Here is a 19,594-nt window from a genome sequence, read left to right on the forward strand (position 1 = left end):
CTAACTCATTACCACTGGTGGAATTTTGCACATATTGCCTTTTTGTTGTTACGTGGATATTCCCATGAAAGAATGGTCTGATAAAATATTGGGGGGCGTCTGTTACACCCACTGAAGTTTCGTTGTTTAATTACAAGTAGGAGTTGGAGCTGTGCAGGTACCATCTCTACGTGAGTGGTCTCATTCATTCAGACATCACTGTGATACTATTCTAGATCTCAGTTTAAAAGAACATCTGTAGGTCTCCATGTCTTCAAGATGGGGAATTATCGTGAGATCATTGACAGCCAGTCTAGGACTTTCCTGAAGGTGAAACTGCTCATAAATATTTCTGCTCCCTGGAGATGTCTTCCATGTGGACAAGTTAAAGCAGAACTATAGGTGAAATTGGAGAGCATAGACTCACAGTCATTTTTGCCTTTTCACACATTGACAATATCCAAGACTTCCCTAACCACTTGGTCCTGTGTAGGTTACAGTCACCTGAACCAATGTATCTGCATGACCGGGCTGATGTGTTTTCTGGTGAACATAGTCTCTTTAAAATGTTTTAACTCTTTTCACTCGCCTTTACTATTTATTGTGATGATCACCAAGAAATGTGATGGATAAAAAATATGTTTTAAAAATGCTCTTAAAGAGGACCTTTCATGTCTTCAGGCACATGTGGTTTTATATACCGCTAGAAAGCCGACAGTGCGTTGTATTCAGTGCACTGTCAGCTTTACCGTTATGTGCCCCGGGTAAAGAGATATCAGTGCCATTACCGATAGCTCTTAACCATCAGAAGGGCGTTCCTGACAGTATGGCTGGGAACGCCCCTCCAGACAGTATTGTGTGTAGTGCTATACTGTGAGGGGGTGTTCCTTACTGCCCAGCGATGACACACTGTCAGCTTTCAAACCGCATATGCCCGAGGACATGAATGGTTCTCTTTAAGTAGTACTTAAAAAAAAAATTCCCAGAGTCTCACCTCTCCATGATCCTCGTGTGACCAGGTTCAGATGCTGCACAAGTTGCCGGCAAACTTTACTTCATGGTTCCTCTTAGCTCACAAGGAAAAACCCTCACAGGGAATACCCTGATATTCTCGCTGAGTGGATCACTGACTGTAGCGGTGAACATCTTTAGGTATGTCCACACAGTGCCAGAGATGGCAAAGTTCTGTACTTTGGCTATTTTTGGCACTCCCATTGAATCGAAGAGGAGTGCGTCTGCATCCACTCAGTAGTGGGCTCCTTTTGTTATTGATGTGTTCACAGTAGGGGGTGAAACACCCCTTGTTCTCAAAATTGGTGGGGGGCTCAGTAGAACAGACACACACCAATCTATCCTATGGGTAGAGGATAAATGGGTTTCATGGCATAACCTCAATGATGACTTGGGGTCCCTGGAATGGACACCTTGTCTCTTTTTGAGTTACTTCCCATTTTAGTTTGAAATCTTGGCGTTCTTTCACAAATAGCAGAAAACATTGCAGACAATAGTGGGAAGGAAACATCTGTGCCTGCAATCCCACTGTGTAGACATTGTTGGTTTAGCAAATACTGATGGAGTAACTCCGAATTGACAGGACGGGGTTTCACCCACGAAACTCTATCATGACATTTGCCGTATTGACTGACCTGAACAGTATGCCGGGAGAGGGTTTACTACGGTAGTAATACAGTTATCTATGCTGCTAGGAGTCCCTGCCTCCCAGCCACATACTGCCCCCTACTGATTATATCTGTGCTCAGATATCTTTGTTGAGCTTTAGCAGGGATTTTCATAGCAATGCCACAAAATACATGGCTAGTTTCTCCACAATACAGATGACTAGCAGAGAGGACCTGCAAGGAGTACAAGGTAGCTATGGGGAGAGACAGTGCAGGAATCTTTCACGTCTTCACGTTCTACTAGTATTTTTGTAATGCACATTGTAGATTGAGCACCTACTACTTGATGTCCTTTATAAAATGTTAAGTCACAACTAGTATCAGATGGTCTCTGGTAAGGAATCAGATCTGACTAGCACTTGTCTAATGAGAAGATTTTCTGACTGTTGGGAGATGTTTAGAGTTTATTCACACATCATGGTCCTATTGTGCTTTATGCTCGACGAAAACCGCAACATATAAACAAGCAGACAGACTTTCTGTTTGGATTTCGGGTATAGAATCATCTATTAAAGTAACAGCAAAGTGGATGAAATTTTAACAGATCACATCTACAAGCTGCAAAGAAATCTTCTTGGAAATTAGTCTGCTTTGTGATATGGTTTTTTTTTTTCCTGTGAATTTTCACCACAGATTTTTACCCTCTTCAGCACTCTGGGTGAAATTCACAGGAACCCTCAACCAAAGCAAGATGTAATAAGTGCAGATTTTGCCGCGGATTCTTTTCAAATTTGGGTACTGATTTGCAGCAAATTCCTTGGTAGAAAATTCAACTAGAAAATGTATTATGTGTGTAGATTTACCCTAAGCGTCAGCATTAGAAAAACACCTTTTTAACTAATGGCAAGTTGGAATAGGCTTTACCAAGGCTATTCTACTCCGACCTTCCATTCTGTTCTTCTCTCCACCATTTCTAATAAAATCAGTTTCTTCTGTTTTGCAAACTACAATCACAGAGCACCGTTGGAGTTCTCCCCCGGTGCTCCGAGTATCCCCTGCATCATAACCTCTCGACACCCCTTAGCTAATTGTTTTTACTCCCTCTTCCTCTTCTCCGGATCTTTTGCGTTTCGCAGGCATTGGACGCAGTGCTGTACGGATATCAAATCTCACACATGCGCAATCGGCTCTGCCCGAACCCAAACTGTGCATACCAGAGCCACCATTTTGTGGTGGTCTGCTACACGAGCGTATCGCGCCTGCGCAGTACGCTCATGTAGTTTTCTGGAGAAATGATCATACTGAGCATACCGATGCCTGCGAAAGGCAGAAGATCCAGAGAAGAAAAAGAGGGGAGTGAATCAGCTAAGGGGTGGCAGAAGGTTACGACGCAGGGGGTGCTCAGAGCACAGGGGGAACGTCCCTGGTGCTCCGAGATCAGAATTTGCATAACAGAAGAAATGAATTTTATCAGAAACTGCAAGAAGAAGAAAAGAATAGAAGGTCGGAGTAGAATATCCTTTTTAAAGGCTATTCCAAGGTGCCATTAGTTTAAATGATAGACTCCCTTTAATGGACCCGCGTGGGATCTCATGACTGCCACATTTGGTCATGTGAATAAGTTCTTGGTTATCAATTGAAACAAAATTCAAGTTAAGGTCGCTCTCTTTAAGAAAAAAAAAACCCTCCCCAGGATATCCACCATGTTGCATTACAACTACAACTTCCAGCATGCCCTGATTGATGCTGTAGTGATGCTTTCTTTGAGTTGGGACATGCAGTTTTGCTACAGCGACAGGTTTGAGACCACTAGTATTTTCCTTACAGTATATTCTTCATTAGATGCTGTGCTTAAAGTTTGTGTATGACATCAATCTTCACGTATATAGTCTGCAATGTCATCTAAAAGTTAAAGGGGTTAAATTAGTGGAAAATTTGCTGTGTGCAGTTTCCATAGAGGCGTGGAGTCACACACCTCCTGAGACGTGAAGCTGGTTGGCTCAGATGTGGAGAGGAGTGCCAAGAGTCTGTCTTGAGTGGCTGCCGGAGAAGGATAAGACTGGGTTAAAATGCCTCAACGCTGAATTACATCTTTATGTGGCGTTTACATAATATGTCCATGCAGGGTGGAACACATTGTAACCATCACTGGTTTCCAGTCCTAGTGTTAGATGCGGATCGTGTAGGGAGTCATGTCTGAAGTATGCAGTTTATTTGTATGACACAACATATTAGGTTGCATGTTACAACTAAGGGGATCCCACTACTCATGGTGCACATGATGCTTTGTCACAAGTGTGGGTCCAGGTCACTCCTCTCCCCTACACAGAACTCAAGGGAAAAATAACTAGCCAAGTGACATTTTGATCATTGTGATGAGTTTTTCTCAGTGTATTTTCTTCCCTTGTTAAACACACCAGCGATTTCTCCGGCATAATTGACATTTGTTCATGTCGGTTATTTTGGTTTGTTTATTTCAATTATTGCAGTTTCATTTGGATCGAACACAACGGAACCTAAACTTCTATTATTATACTGTGGGGTGTCTTCAGACCCCAGAATATAGTAAGCAGAGGCCCAAGTGAGGTGAGGAAACATAAAAGTTTTAGGGGCCGTTCACACTTGCACCCGTGTCCGCCACACTTTGTCTCCATCCTATTCCCCAGGGAAACCGGATAGGAGACGACTTCCTGGCGGTCAGTTTAAAACCCATTCATTTAAATGGGTTTTTAATGCAAACCACCGGTGTCCGTATGTAGCCTCTCCGCGGGGAAACCGTTTTCTTTTTTTTTGCACAGACACAAAGTCCTGCATGTCTGATTTTGTGTCTGTACAAAAAAAAATGGTTTTTCCCCTTGAGACGCTGTATACAGACACCGGTGGTTTGCTTTAAAAACCCATTCAAATTAATGGGTTTTAAAACTGACCAACGGGAAGCCGTCCCCTATGCAGTTTCCCCGGAGAATAGGACGGAGACCCGGCGAGCGGACACGGGCGCAAATGTGAACGCCCCCTTACGCACATCTCCTGGGCTCTGGTGAGACTCCCTGCTGTCTTTTGTGCTTCTGGCTGATGTCAGGGACTGGCTGACATTACGTGGCAGGGAGTCATGGCAGAACACACGAGAGGTAAAGGTGCATTCACACGGAGCAACGTGCCACGTGACCTGGCACGTATACGCCGTGTGAAATTTTGAGCGCTGTATACGCTCCCATTGATTTCAATGGGAGCCTGGATTGTATACGCAGCGTTATTTTGTGGACGTGATTTTGCGGCCGCAAAATCACAGCCGCAAAATAACGCGGCGTATATGAGACTAACTCCCATTGAAATTAATGGGAGCGTATACGGCGCTCAAAATCTCACATGTCTTATACGTGCCAGGTCACGCGGCACGTTACTCCGTGTGAATGCACCCAAACACTGTTTTTTTTGTTTCCTCAATTTCCCTGGCCCTCCACTCATTATACATAGTTTCGGTTCGTCTGTATTCGGTCCGAAAAAAACTGATGGGCAAACCTCGTAAGATGAAGGTGCGTGACCTAAATAATCGTAATTAAACAAATGCCCGATTTAAGTTCGTGTATACTATCAAGCCCTCGTTCATGTATACTTTTCTGTGACCATCCAGTAACCCTCCACCTATTACATTCTATGGATTCCTAACTTGAGAGTTTTACAGTATTTTTTTCTGATATTTGACGTTATGGCAGGATCTATATCCACACACTGATCATTTGATTTGCCACAATCTTGAAACCCGTTACCAATCTTGGATGAAATAGTTGAAAAATCCCTCTATTTCTGGTCTCATATTTTTCCCTACATGCCGATGCCACGCTATGGTTTACAGTATGTAAATTGACTATGGCAGATCTGGATTTTTCTGTACTAGCTTTCATTTCCCTCCAGTGTTTTTACAACATTGGTCTCCACTTTTGGGCTTGTAGTTTCCGCACTGCTGAATAAGCGACACGTTCCAAACTACTGATCCACAGTATACTTTAGAATTTATTTACATCTGAACCAATGTTGACTGCGCTCCCACTGACTAGGGTGGGACTGCATGACCGCCCCATCAACATTGGACCCCATGCACATGGACAAGAATGATATTGTGGCTGTTTTGGGGAAAGGAGGCTCAGACGGTTTTTATAATTTCATATACCGATAAGCCCTTTTATACATTGGGCCGGGTACCTCACTATTCCTGTATTTAAGGAAGTGCCAGGTAGTCTGCTCATAGTTTGAAAGGTCCTCCCAGGGTTGGCACCTTCACGAACATCACAGCCAGAGAGAGTTGTTAGGTCGATTGGGTGTGGAGCTTTTTGGAGCATTCTCCTCATGTAAAATGCAGCAGTTACGTCACATTCAGTGAGAACTTGGGTCACCAATACAAAGTAGTTCCCCAAACGTTGTTCATACAAGTATGTGCAAGTCAGTGTATCAGACAAATTGTCTTAGGGACAGTGTGGGAATACCGAGATAGTGTGAGAACATGTATAATGCAAGGTAGGGAGCGCTGATCTGATTTACACATTTATTGCTGCTAGGCAATGCTGGTGTTATGTGCACAAGGAGAATAGAGTGAATACTTGCCCATATCTATTACCGGTACTTGTTGTCTTCTAAATGTTGTTCAAGGGCTTCACAATAGAACCTACAATATAAGAAGCAGCTCTACTGGGAGGTGTCATATTCTGTTGGCATGGCCATGTGTAATGTCTGGAGGACTGCAAAGAAAAAATGGATTAGACAGGTTAGAGATGAGTGGTGTCTGAGGTAGCTATCAGCTAGATTTAGGGGACTTAGATTTTGGTGGGTTTGGGGCAAATATCTCCCAAAATCATCTTAAAAATCTCTAAATAACCTCTAAGTGTGACTATGAGGAACAAACCTGTAGGAAACTTGGCCAATATCCTTCTGTTCACATTGAGCAAGAAAATTTCTCTTCTGTTTTTATTTTTTCCTTCTTGATTTAAAAACCCCAGAATGGTATTAATGCTCAGGGGCTCATTTTTTGGAAAGTTGAAAGTCACTCAAGGTTCACACTAGCGTTTGGGTTTCCGTTGTTCGGGTCCACATGGGGACCCAAAAGACGGAGACCCTGTCTACTTAAAAAGCATTTACACGTAGAAACCCGTGGACCCCATAGACCCGTGATAGTGAACCTATGGCACGCGTGGCAGAGAGGGCACGCAGAGCCCTTTCTGTTGGCATGCACCTTCACCTTTAACTACCTTACGACCCTACGCGTTTCGTCTTTGTGATAAGATACTCATCAGGGGTCGGTATAAAGTTCTAATGGTAGTATATATGATATTTTGCTAACAACTTGTTATGTTATTTTTGCAGATTTTAAAACAACAGACTCGTAACGTGAATCTTACATTACAAACGCTTTTTATTGTGACACCCAATGGAAAAATCCCTTAATGAATTAGAGGGCAGCGTCGCAGGGGAGTCCAGCCGTGATCTGCTACCGGAACCTACCTCCCGCCCCACGTGGGGCAGTAAAGTGCAGTATATTCTCGCTCAGGTTGGATTTTCTGTTGGTCTTGGAAATGTCTGGCGGTTTCCATACTTGTGCCATCAGAACGGAGGAGGTAAGACGTGCTGATGTGGCATTTCTATGGCTTTTACCACATCACTTGCAAATGCTTTGAATCCTGCATAGTCTGGTGAAGCCACAACTTGCTACCTGTTCAGTGATATAATCAATTCCTTTTATCCCATAAAACCATGTGCAGATCTCAACAACCAAAAATCCACTGTACAGTTTTTAAAGCTCATGGAAACCTAAGTGATATTCTGAAAAACTGGATAACGGCTATTAAATTTTCCTGCAGAGTCACCACTGGGGATATTAAGTATTACACAGTACTTGCTGAATTCAGTTTAGCTGTCTTTGTAATCCATAGACATGTCGAGAAGCTCATATGTACTTGTGTTAAGGTACTGAGCAGATAGAAACTCAGGCTTATATCTGTCATTATACATACAGACACTTATTGAATTGTATTTTGGCATACTGGAGATCTTTCTCTGAATGTTGTCCAATAAGATGCCTTCAGGTGAATGTGTATGTTAATTCAGGGGCGAGAAGGGAGTAAATCTGAAAGCTATCTATTATGGAGTAATTCACGTGTAGACATCAGTTAGTCCTACGTCCATGCTCCATTAGTGACTTACCCTATTGAAGTCACCTCCCAAGAAATTTTTTTATTTTTTTTAATGTAGATTGTGAAGCCCACATGGGGCTCACAATGTACATTTTTTCCCTATCAGTATGTCTTTGGAGTATGGGATGGAAATCCATGCGGGGAGACCATACAAACTCCTTGCAGATGTTTTTTTTTGCCCTTGACAGGGTTCGAACTGAGGACTATAGCGCTGTAAGGCTGCAGTGCTAACCAATGAGCCAATGTGTGGCCCCGCCTCCCAAGAAATCTTTTACTCTACAAAGCCAACACCATGTGCTGCTCCATCCAAATGCATAAATATGCTGGTGTATGTTGTTTCCAGTTGGACCAACTCTGCACAATATAAAGAATAAAAAAACACCAGGTCTTGGTCTTGTACTCCTGTACTCGTCCATAGACTAGTACTGGGGGGCATTCTTCACAGCTTAGCGTCATCACTGGGTGGTAAGGAACATCCCCTACTCTGTCAATTCATAAAACCACATGTGCCTGAGGACATGAAAGGTGTTCTTTAAGGGTAAGTTCACACGATGTAACGTGCCGCGTGATCTGGCACGTATACGGCGTGTGAGAGTTTGCGCTCCGTAAAAGCTCCCACTGATTTCAATGGGAGTTAGGATCGTATACGCCGCGTTATTTTGCACCTGTGATTTTGCGGCCGCAAAATAACGCAGAGTATATGATCCTAACTCCCATTGAAATCAATGGGAGCGTTTACAGCGCGCAAACTCTCACACGCCGTATACGTGCCATATCACGCGGCACGTTACATCGTGTGAACGCACCCTAAAGCTCAAGGTTGTACAATATATAACATAATAGGATTTTTGTGGAGTTTTTTTAGCAAAGAATTTCCATAGAACTCTATGTAAACCGACCTTCAAAACTTCATTTGAACAAAGTTCTAAGCATTGAATTCAGCGCATTGTCTGCTTTCTAGTGGTTTATAAAACCGCATGTGCCTGAGGACATGAAAGGTCCTTTTTAAGGTTCTTGTGAGATACATGATGGGGTTACTTACTATCAATCATAATTAATATAATACAGTAAGTTCCATTCACACGACTGTGACTTTTCCATAGACTTTTATGTAAACCGACCTTCAATTCTTCATTTGAACACAGTTCTAAGCATTGAATTCTCATTTCATTAGCAAGAGAGAAGATAAAACAGGAGTTAGCAGCACTTTCTTCAGATAAGATCTATTACAGGTTTCTTATATTCATCTGAACTGTTCATTTACACACAAAAAAAAAGTGTGAGTCTGGTCGGCAGAGAGAACATTGATCTTTTTGGCTCAGGTACACAGGAAAGCCAAAAGACTCACTGGAGGTTAAACTAGACTTTACAATACATAAATGATTATATAGATTTGCTGTGGTTTCTACCTCATGTCTGCTGTTTGTGTCTTTTAGGCGCCTTCTTGTTACTGTACTTTCTGTTACTTCTCCTCATTGGCATCCCTTTGTTCTTCCTGGAATTGGCCGCTGGGCAGAGTATTCGTCAGGGAAGCATTGGGGTCTGGAAACACATCAACCCACGGTTAGCTGGGATTGGCTTTGCTAGTTGTGTGGTAAGTTGGCCATAGAAATATCATAATGGTCTGAATAATGGGATGAATCTAGTTTGAGATGGTGATGTTTGTGGAGGTGTATGAGACCGAGAGAACTGAAATATTTACCTAAATGTGTGAGCTCAAAATTTTGGAGGGTCCTTGAGATAGACAGGTTTACAGGATAGATCTACCAGCAGAGCCCAGGAAATGTCTATTAGGTATATTGGAGATGGAGGAATTACATGATAATGTAGTTATTGGGATTCAGTTCCTGTACCAGGCGAGAAAAACTATAGAAACCCATTGGATCCAAGACACCAGGATACACCTACCCTGTACTGTTTAAACTGTATGTATTTAACCATGAAAATATCAATAAAAAGACCTGATCAGAAAAAATGTTGATCTCAAACAATGAAGAGTACATATGATCATATGAACATTCCCGATTACTGCCCTGTGTGAACATTCCCAATTACTGCTCAGTGTGAACATTCCCGATTACTGCCCAGTGTGAACATGTCAATCACAGTAATTTGCTCATTTGAGATCACATGTTTTATGATAACACAAAAATGGCTGTTGTTTGGTTGCCCATCCTCTCATGTCATTTATTACAGCAATAGAAACTGTTTGGGAGGGGGGAATGAGCGATCATACTGACAGTTGTTTTTAGGAAAAACTCACGGTTTGGCACATGTATCTCCTGATGTGGAAGAACTTTAATAATTAGATTCCTTTTCTCTCTCTATCTCTCTCCATAGGTGTGTTCTTTTGTAGCACTTTACTATAATGTCATCATTGGATGGAGCCTTTTCTACATGTTCAATTCCTTCCAGTACCCGCTACCATGGGAAAACTGCCCCACCCTGGCCAACCAGACACAAAAAGGTGGGTAACTTAGAAAGGATGTGGCTATACCAAATATGTGTGTTTTGGGGTTTTTTTATGGATGGTAGTACCCACTACATCTAAGGGGTTAAATGGCTACTATCAATGTTATCTGGATTGCAAAAGTTACAGGAGGAGCCTGGCTCTCGGTTATAGCAACTATTGGCACGCCTGTTGTGCCACTAAGAACAGAATGACACACTGATGACATGTGTATACTTTATTCTGCATATTAAGGGGTTAAATGGGTTCCCTGTTTATATAACTACACAAGCAAAAAATTCTATATTTTGTAACATTATGTGTCCCCTACATTCGCGCTCTTTAAAGAAGCAGTCCGGACAAAACACTTTTTTCCAAACCGGCACCCCTGACCTGACTGTCTGTCATTCACTAAGCTACTTGACTGGGGCACCAAAATTTGACTTTCTTTTGCTGATGACACCTGTTTGGGATTGGAGAGGGTTATTTTTCTTCACAGGATTCTTAGATTTCAGAACAGTAAATTATGAATACTTGAAACTCCACATTGAGATATAGGTGGAAACTTCCTTTATCTTCTAACATTTGAGATAACAAAATTTGCATTATGTATCTTTGTTTCGTATGTAGAACCAGAGTGTACCAAAAGTTCAGCAACAACATACTTCTGGTACAGGAAGGCCCTGGATATCACTGACTCCATTGAGCCCTCTGAGATGAACTGGCCAATGACAGGATGCCTGATACTTGCCTGGGTTCTTGTTTGTGGAGGAATGATCAAAGGAATCAAGTCTTCTGGGAAAGTAAGATTATAGGTTTGGCCAGATTCTGGTTGTAATGGATTACATGGTTACACATTTAGTGATTTTCCACTTAATTGTCAGTATTAAAGGGTTCCAAACATTATCTGCAAATTCATCCACTGCAGTGCTAAATTCTCACGGTTCCCTTGCATAGCCTTTGCTTGGCTTTATTTTCCTTGCTGCTCCTTGTATCACTGTTATTTGCATGCATTGAATCTATGGACAAACTACATTTCCCATGATTGCTCTCACTCTCTGTGTACCCCTCCCTTCTCCATTGTCTCCTGCAATAAAATTACAGGTAATAATTCACTCCCACACCTGAGGACACATGCTGCTCTGATGAATCATGGGAAACGTAGTCTTTCCAGAGACTCACTGCATGTAAATAAGTGATACAAGGAGCAGCAAGTAAAATAAAGCCAAGCAAAGGTTGTACAAGGGAACAGTGAGTATTTAGCACTACTGTGGATATGTTTGCAGATAATTTTTGGAACTTGGATAACCCCTTTAAATGTTTTTGAAAGCTGTTTATAATAAAGTGGCGGTTCTTTTTCACCACAAATCCAATTTGAGAACAATAAGATGTTTTCAAATAAGGTCCGAGTTGAACAGTAGCTTAAGATATTCAATGTTAACCATATTTTTCGTACGATAAGATGTGTTTGACTATAACACGCACTCCTGGTTTATAAATATATTAACCTTCTCTTGTGGTCAAATGGAATAGAAGGGTCAGTGTCACTATCTAGTATGCTAGGAAAGAGAAATGTAGTTATTAACCGTTAAGGCGAACATACACAAAAAGCCTCATTATTAGTATTAGTATTTTTCTATGTATTAGTATTTTCTATGAGGAAAGGGGATAAAGACAGTAGCTCAGTATAGAAGCTGTTCAGATGGTGGTGTGGTGGCAGTAGTATTATTGAAGGTTGAAGACCTTCCTAAAGAGGTGAGTCTTCAGGGTCCTATTGAAGCCTGTGATTGTGGGGGTCAGTCTTATGTGTCGTGGTAGTAAGTTCTAGAGTATGGGGGATGCACGGGGGAAGTCTTGGAAGTGATTTTGTAAAGAGCGGATAAGATAAGAGCAGAGTAGGAGGTCTTAGGAGGATCAGATGTTAGGTGTGGATAGGTAACGGAATATTAAACCAGAGATGTATGTAGGGGATAGGATGTGGATGGCTTTGTATGTCAGCATTAGTGTTTGAAACGACTTTAGTGGCCTCCATACAGTAGAATGTCCTGTTGGTGTCTCCACACAATATAATGGGGCATTTTACTGTGTGGGGGACACTAATGGGCATTATACTGTGTTGTGGTACAAACAGAACATTATACTGTGTAGGGGGCACTAGCTGAGTATTATACTGTGTATGGGCGATAATAAGATAAGATAAAATAAGATAAGATAATCCTTTAATAGTCCCACAATGGGGAAATTTCAGTGATACAGTTTCATAGATGGTACAGTAGTATATAACAAGAGAGAAAAACACATACAAGCTCATGGCAGATAGAGAAATCCTAGGAATCATAGCAACTAAAAACAAAGAAACACAGACACACTGCAGAATCATTTAGTTCTCTGTGTGAAGTGATGTTAATAATACAGCCCGACCATGGTTGGAGGACATGAGGAGGGGGGTCACAGCATGTAGATATAACAGGCAAAAAACGTGTTTTTTTTTTTTGCAGAGGTGGGGACATAGGCAGCTATCATGATAACATGTGGCAGTTCCTTTGATAGGTGGTGAGATCTCCTGCTCACAGCTGATAGTTCGGTATCTTGCATCAGCGCTATTGTCCATTAACCACAAAAAAAATGCCCCCAAATATCCTTCATCACAAGCCCTCCTCTTCCTTTCTTCTTACCACTGTGTTCTACTGCCCAGAGAGGTCTGAAGCCATCCAGGTAGACAGGGTGCTGCTCTCTTGCCAAGCTTCCATAAACACATGGGTAGGTGGGTGATGGTAGGTTCCCAGGTTGTAACAGTCCCACGTGTCCGCAGTAAAAGAAGGAAATACCAGTCAGCTGTAGGCATCTTCACACATCAGCAATAGACGCCAAAAATCATCTCCTTGAAAGAAGAAGTCCGTACTTTCCTGCAGGTCTCTCTTCCAGCTTTCTCTGCCTCATGGTGACCATGCTGTCCTTAGCTCGTGGGGGGGATGGTAACAGGCACATATGCACATGTCCAGGTCTTGAGTCATTGTCCATGCTTAACAATAGAAACAAAAGGAACAAAATACTCCACAGGATCTTCCATTCGATTTATAGTTGCTAATTCACAGTGCTAGTTTGCTTGGTTACAGAATTCTTGAAGATACAGAGAAAAAGAGTGAAAAAGGAAAGATAAAGGTTGCTCCCAGCTTGGAGCACTGTATCAGGCAGCCAGCCACTCAGGGGGCGGCGCCAGGATGTGGCATTATACTGTGGCATTATACTGTGTGGGAACCACTAAGAAGTATTATAATGTGTAAGGGCACTGAAATGTAGAATGTGTGTGGTACTAATGGTGCATTAACACCCCCCGCATGCTGGTGCACCCTCACAGTATAATACTTCAGAGTATTCCACACAGTGTAATCCCCATTATTATACCCACTAAGAATGGTTTAGCCACGTTAGTTACTCCTGTGCAGGCATTAAGGACAGTGATCAGGACATGAGTATTTATTCTACAAAGGTGTCAGGAGGCAGGGTCCGGACAACCACAGTTGAGTATCCCTGCTCTAGGGCTTTCACCTTACTGTTGTAAAAATTCCTCTGGTAAAACCATGTGTGCGCTTTATTGTTTGCTTCATTCGCACTCCTTTTTTTTCCCTGTGGCATCCCGATTCTATTTACATGAAGTCAGCTGGAATTTACTCCTGTATTTTTTGCTCACTATCTTATGTCCCGCCATTTGTATTTTCAGGTGATGTACTTTAGCTCAATATTTCCATACATTGTCCTGGTCTGTTTTCTCATCCGTGGACTTCTACTGGATGGTGCTCTGGATGGGATTCGAATCATGTTTACACCAAAGGTACAGTTCTGAGTATTTAAGGTGTTGCCATGTGTGAAAACCTATTTTCAGGTACTCTATTAGAGATTTTTCTGTTAATAGAAGGGTTTTCTCATTTATAGATCTTGATTTGTGTAGCAGCTCTTCAATCTGGCCAAGAAATAATAGGTTGCTCTGGAGGGCTTGTCCTAACCTGCATTACAGATAGCGCAACTGACATGGAGGAGAACTGTGTAATTCTTAGGGTCTGTTGACACGGCAGAAACTTTTTCCGCAGTGTGAATTCTCCTCGTGGATAGTTGCAAAGGGATGCCGATGCAGTGCATGAATGAGTTGTCCTAATCAGGAGGGAGTCTTGTGCTGTGGACGTCGCGACTGACTCAGCTGTGGAATCTGTGAGAAGATAGGATATGCCGCTTCTTTTTCCCGCTAGCTGAAAAAAAATCGGGGAAGTGAATGGCAGCCTTTTTGCAGGCGCATTTTGAGGCGGATTCTGCGTCAAAATCTGCTTGCAAAAAACTCCATGTGAGCAGACCCTTAGGGGTTGACTCACAAAAAACACGTATCACCTTATGCCCACAGGATTGTTTTCAGATTGATGAGGATCTGGGGCCCCCCAACTGATCCTCAGGACAGGGGAACCAAATCACTCACTTTGGAGTGGCAGATGTACTTGTCCATTATGTGGATAGGGGATAAGAGTCTTTCATGGGACAGCCCCTTTAACTTGACTTCCCTTATGCAGAGAAGTTGAACACATATTATTTTCCCACAAGCTACAGCTGACCTCTGGTGATCTCAGTAGGGGCTGTTTAAAGAGGTTGCAAAGTCAAATTGTTAATAGTTTATACAGGCCGAGTGGAGGAGAAAAAAAATCATATGCACCTGTCCCCGATTCTCCGGCGTCCTCCCAGTGCAGATCCGGTCCATTCTACTCCTGCGTCTTTCCAAAGTGAAAGTGTTCGCCATCTGTGATGTCCTGGATCCCTTCCTCTGAAGCCACTGATCAGTGGCCTCGGGAGGTGACCCGTGATGTCACACGTAGTGACATCTTATGCCCTTCGCTGCAGCTACTGATTGAACACGGTGGTCCTGTGCAGCCATGTAATGTCCAAGATAAATTAAAAGACAATCAAAAGATGATGCCGATATAAAGCAGAGATATGGTAGATAATATTTATTCATGTATTTGGCTGGTATGACTATCTGCCTGAAAAGCAGAGAATTTCACATTTTGAAAATTGCAATTTTTTCCAAATTTCCATCAAATTTCCTATTTTATTTATAAATAAATACAAAAATATCGATTAGTATTTACCACTAACATGAAGTACAATGTGTTACGAGAAAACATTCTCAAGATCACTTGTGTAAGTTAAAGTGTCTCAAAGTTATTGCCATTTAAAGTGACATGTCAGATTTGAAAAAAGAGGCCTAGTCCTTAACGCTCTTTTGGGCTGTGTCCTTAAGGGATTAAAGGATAAATTTAGTGTCCATTTTTGCCTGAATAACTCCTTTAATAAGTGTTATCAGATTACTATTACTGACTTGATGTAAATTAACTGAAAATCTGTTTCTTTTTAGCTGGAAATCTGGGGAGACATTCAGGTTTGGCGACAGGCAGCTACCCAGGTCTTCTTTGCTTTAGGTCTTGGATTCGGAAGTGTAATTGCCTATTCCAGCTACAATGATCGTGAAAACAACTGCCACTTTGATGCCATCCTGGTATCATTTATCAACTTCATGACCTCTATATTGGCAACACTAGTCGTTTTTGCAGTCCTTGGATTTCGCGCAAATGACATTACAAATCAGTGTTTTTTGGAGTAAGTCATTTTTTTTCCGTTTTTTTGTACTTGGCAATCTGGTTGGCAACAGGAGAAAGTATTGTGCATAGTAAAGGTTTTACCTTTGAGCAGCCTGTAGGCACAGGTTGTCTGGAGTCTTAGGTTAGGTTCACATATGCGACTGGTCTCCACCTGGGGATTCAATTCCCCTTTAAAAATGTGGAGAGAAAAGTCCTACAAGCAGCGCCTTTCTCTCCCTGTATTTTTCCAATGTTTTCAGGTGGAAACCCTGTGGACCCTATTATAGTCTATGGGGTCCGTGGGTTTCCAAGGGTAACCGCTTTTTTAAGCAGAGTAGGTATCCATTCAGGGAGTCCCCAAGCGGACACCCTGAATAGAAACCCGAACACAGGTGTGAACCTAGCGTTAGACTCCGCACATCAGATAGGCCACACTTTAAAAGAGTTGTCCAGGAAAATTGTCTATGGCCAGGAAATGGTATTAACTAAAAACATAAACTGTAATTACTCATTAAATCCCAGCCATTGGAGTAGTTCTCGTTAGTCGTTGCAGGAATTTCACTGGCTTTTTTTTGTTTATGAATTGCATATGGCTTCCAAATAATATGTTGCTCTTTTGAAATAGAGCAGAACATTGCAGTGGATTTATCATAGCATCTTGTGCCCTCTGCAGCTTTTGGCTGCATTCACAAGACTGAGTTCCAGTCATGAAACTCGGTCCATGTGTTTGGGACAGTGTGTCGCTGGGAGGCAGGGACCTCCAGCAGCATAGATACTTGTATTGCTTGGTCTCCTCTTCCGACATAAGGTGCAGGCTGGTAAATCTAGCCAACACACAGACGGGGTTTTCATGCCTGGAATTTGGTCTTGCGCATATGTCCTTATCTTTGCATGTACTCTTTTCTCTCCTAACAGAGTGATCACCTTATTAATATAGAAATGTGTACATTCTTATATATGAATACACGCTGTGGAATATATGCACCTGTCACTGTTCTTTCATCAGATACCCTTACTCCAGGGAAGCCTATGAGTACAAGACTAGTCTTGATAAAGGCAAATCCAGACCTGTTTGTCTTTTCTGAACCATCACATTGTTGGTGACACATTTAGGCTTTATTCACAATTGTGTTTGAAGCTTCTGTCACATTTGATAAAAATAACAGAGCAGCTTTCAGTGCTATTTTTCTTGTCAAAATGGTGAACGCTATGACAACATCCATTGCTCCTCATTATAAGTCAGTTTTGTATGGTAAGAATGGTATCTATCATGCAATAGATCAGGAAAAGTGCTGTGGCTTCCTTTATGAAGATGAATACAGTTACATGTTTTATTGCACACACTTCTATCGCTCTTCTTTTGCTGTTTTTAGAAATCAGAAGAAGATTAGAGAATTGTTGGGTGACTTAAGGATTGTTGACAATGACCTCCTTGCACCGCTGGACAACATGACGAGTACAGAATACAGTGACTGGTACAAACGAGTGGACCCTATAGCCAACCTGACACATTATGGCATTACAAATTGTCGGGCTGAAGATGAGATGAACAAGGTTTGAGAACTCTCTGATGCTTTCTCTGTGTTTTATCATAATACATGTTTATATGAACTTTATATTCTACTTTGCAGGGTGTGGAAGGGACGGGATTGGCATTCATCGCCTTCACTGAAGCAATGACTCGTTTTCCTGCTTCCCCATTTTGGTCTTTATTATTTTTCCTCATGTTACTAAACCTGGGTCTCAGCACTATGTTCGGAAACATGCAAGGCATTATCACCCCACTGCTCGACAACTTCTCGTGTTTACGCAAGAGGAAAACCATATTTACAAGTAAGGTTGGGCTCAGATTGTCGATGTCCTTCATGGAATCAGTTTCTGTGATCCGTCTAAAGACCATAAAAACTGATCGGAACGGGTCGTTTGAAAAAAAACACTGATTTCAACCATCCACTAGTGTGCACTTGGAGCATTTCTGCCATGTATCCCCTCTTCTGGACGGAGACAAAAGTCGGTCTTGCAACACTTTTGCTCCAACCCGAAAATAAGAATACACAACTGACAGCAATGATTCTGTTTTTTGTTTTTATTTTAACATTAAGGTCTATGAGAAGTGGACACTAACGAATTAACAATTTGTGTCAATATTGCAATCTGTTTTTTCCTCTTCATTCTACTCAAAAAAGACAGACAATGGTATGCACTGGCTAACCATTTGTGACAATTCGCAACAGGCAGATACCAGACACACATGTGTACATAGTGTAAGAACATTATGTATGTTCTTATGTGTGTTTTTATTTTGTTATACATAAGAGTATTTATATAAGTTGTTTTATATCGCAGCAACATATTCCACCTCACTGCAGAAAGATTCTTATTATTTACATCACTCATTGATACCCAATGTCTCAAACAGTTAAACTAACCAAAAATTGTACTTGGTGTATCAGTACATTTTTAGAGGGTGGGAGGAAAACTGAGGACCTGGTGGGAAACAACTTAAAATCAGGGAGAACATGTCAACCCTATACCTATATTTTCCTTGTTGATTTTATCCCAGGAAGCCATTGCTTGTTGTAGTGATATACTGTCACTTACTATTCTGTTTCATGTAGAACTGTAGTATAGATTAACATACTAGAGTCTGATCTGTTATTTATTCGTCTCTATTAACTTTGTGTTTTTTGCTTGTTTTAGTTCTTTGCTGTATAATTGGTCTCTTGATCGGGTTGATCTTCGTTCAGCGCTCCGGATCCTATTTCGTCTCCATGTTTGATGACTATTCGGCCACCTTACCTCTTATAATTGTTGTGATATTTGAGAATGTGGCTGTGGCCTGGGTGTATGGGGCAGACAGGTACCATTTCTATAGCATTACTTTATTTTCATACATAGACTTTGTTTTACTCACTTGATAACACACTGATTATTATACAGTGTTTGCATTCCTGGGATTTGGTCACTGTCCTCAGCATCCACTCTATGATGTTGTTCTGTTATATTAATTTCTATACTAATAAATGTAATTATCTTACAACAGGAATTGTAGTGGTCAAGAAAATTAATGTTATTGTATTAACACTTAGGGGGGCTTAATAACTAATTGTCAATTAATTTATAAAATGATCTATATAGTGGGTCTTGTGAATCAGAGTGTGAGGAAAATGTCATTAAACCTCCTTCATAGTTAAACTCCCTTTAATGGGTCTATACTTTATCTGCAAGAAAATCCACATTAAACCAACCCCAGTCCCTTCTAGTGCTCAATACCTTGAGTACAAAGTACCCTGGCAGCGTGGCCAAGGGTGGCTGGCTTCACACTGACAGGATCGTGCTCTTTAGCTACTAACACATGGTGGATATTACAATACACAGTTTAGCCATATATAGAATCCGCTCTGAGGAAGGCTGTAGATGCAGTATATGCTGTTGTTATTGTGCTCCACTGACCTCGAGCTGGAATACGGCTACTGATTCGGGTGGGTGCCACAATACATGCTGTTTTTTACACTGATCCACTCCATCCCCCACAAGACCTAGCTATATCAATCAGGCTGAGGTCGCCAGCATAAAAATAAATGTTTGGACTCTCCCTAGATTGAATATTTTATACCTCTAATGAACCAACATATGTTCATAAATTGCATGGTGCTTCCTGCTCCATTAATAGCAGAACCAGGTGAGAAGTATCACTTCTCCCCAATTCTGCAATCCGTATTTTTAACAACCAGATCAGCAGAACCA

The 19,594-nt window shown here is 41.6% G+C and overlaps 1 protein-coding gene across 1 annotated transcript in view; it reads left to right on the top strand.

Moving 5' to 3' along the window:
- LOC142210819 (sodium-dependent neutral amino acid transporter B(0)AT2-like) overlaps positions 1–19,594 on the top strand; it is a 38,624-nt gene that overhangs the window by 13,623 nt on the left and 5,407 nt on the right. The window contains exons 2-10 of the mRNA XM_075280257.1: positions 6,954–7,204; positions 9,217–9,374; positions 10,121–10,247; positions 10,860–11,032; positions 13,951–14,061; positions 15,625–15,866; positions 17,221–17,401; positions 17,479–17,680; positions 18,548–18,707. Of these exons, the coding sequence (XP_075136358.1) occupies positions 7,018–7,204; positions 9,217–9,374; positions 10,121–10,247; positions 10,860–11,032; positions 13,951–14,061; positions 15,625–15,866; positions 17,221–17,401; positions 17,479–17,680; positions 18,548–18,707 (1,541 nt within the window). The 5' untranslated portion in view covers positions 6,954–7,017. The remainder of the gene's footprint in view (positions 1–6,953; positions 7,205–9,216; positions 9,375–10,120; positions 10,248–10,859; positions 11,033–13,950; positions 14,062–15,624; positions 15,867–17,220; positions 17,402–17,478; positions 17,681–18,547; positions 18,708–19,594) is intronic.

Source organism: Leptodactylus fuscus, chromosome 6, assembly GCF_031893055.1.
Source record: "Leptodactylus fuscus isolate aLepFus1 chromosome 6, aLepFus1.hap2, whole genome shotgun sequence".
NCBI lineage: Eukaryota > Metazoa > Chordata > Amphibia > Anura > Leptodactylidae > Leptodactylus > Leptodactylus fuscus.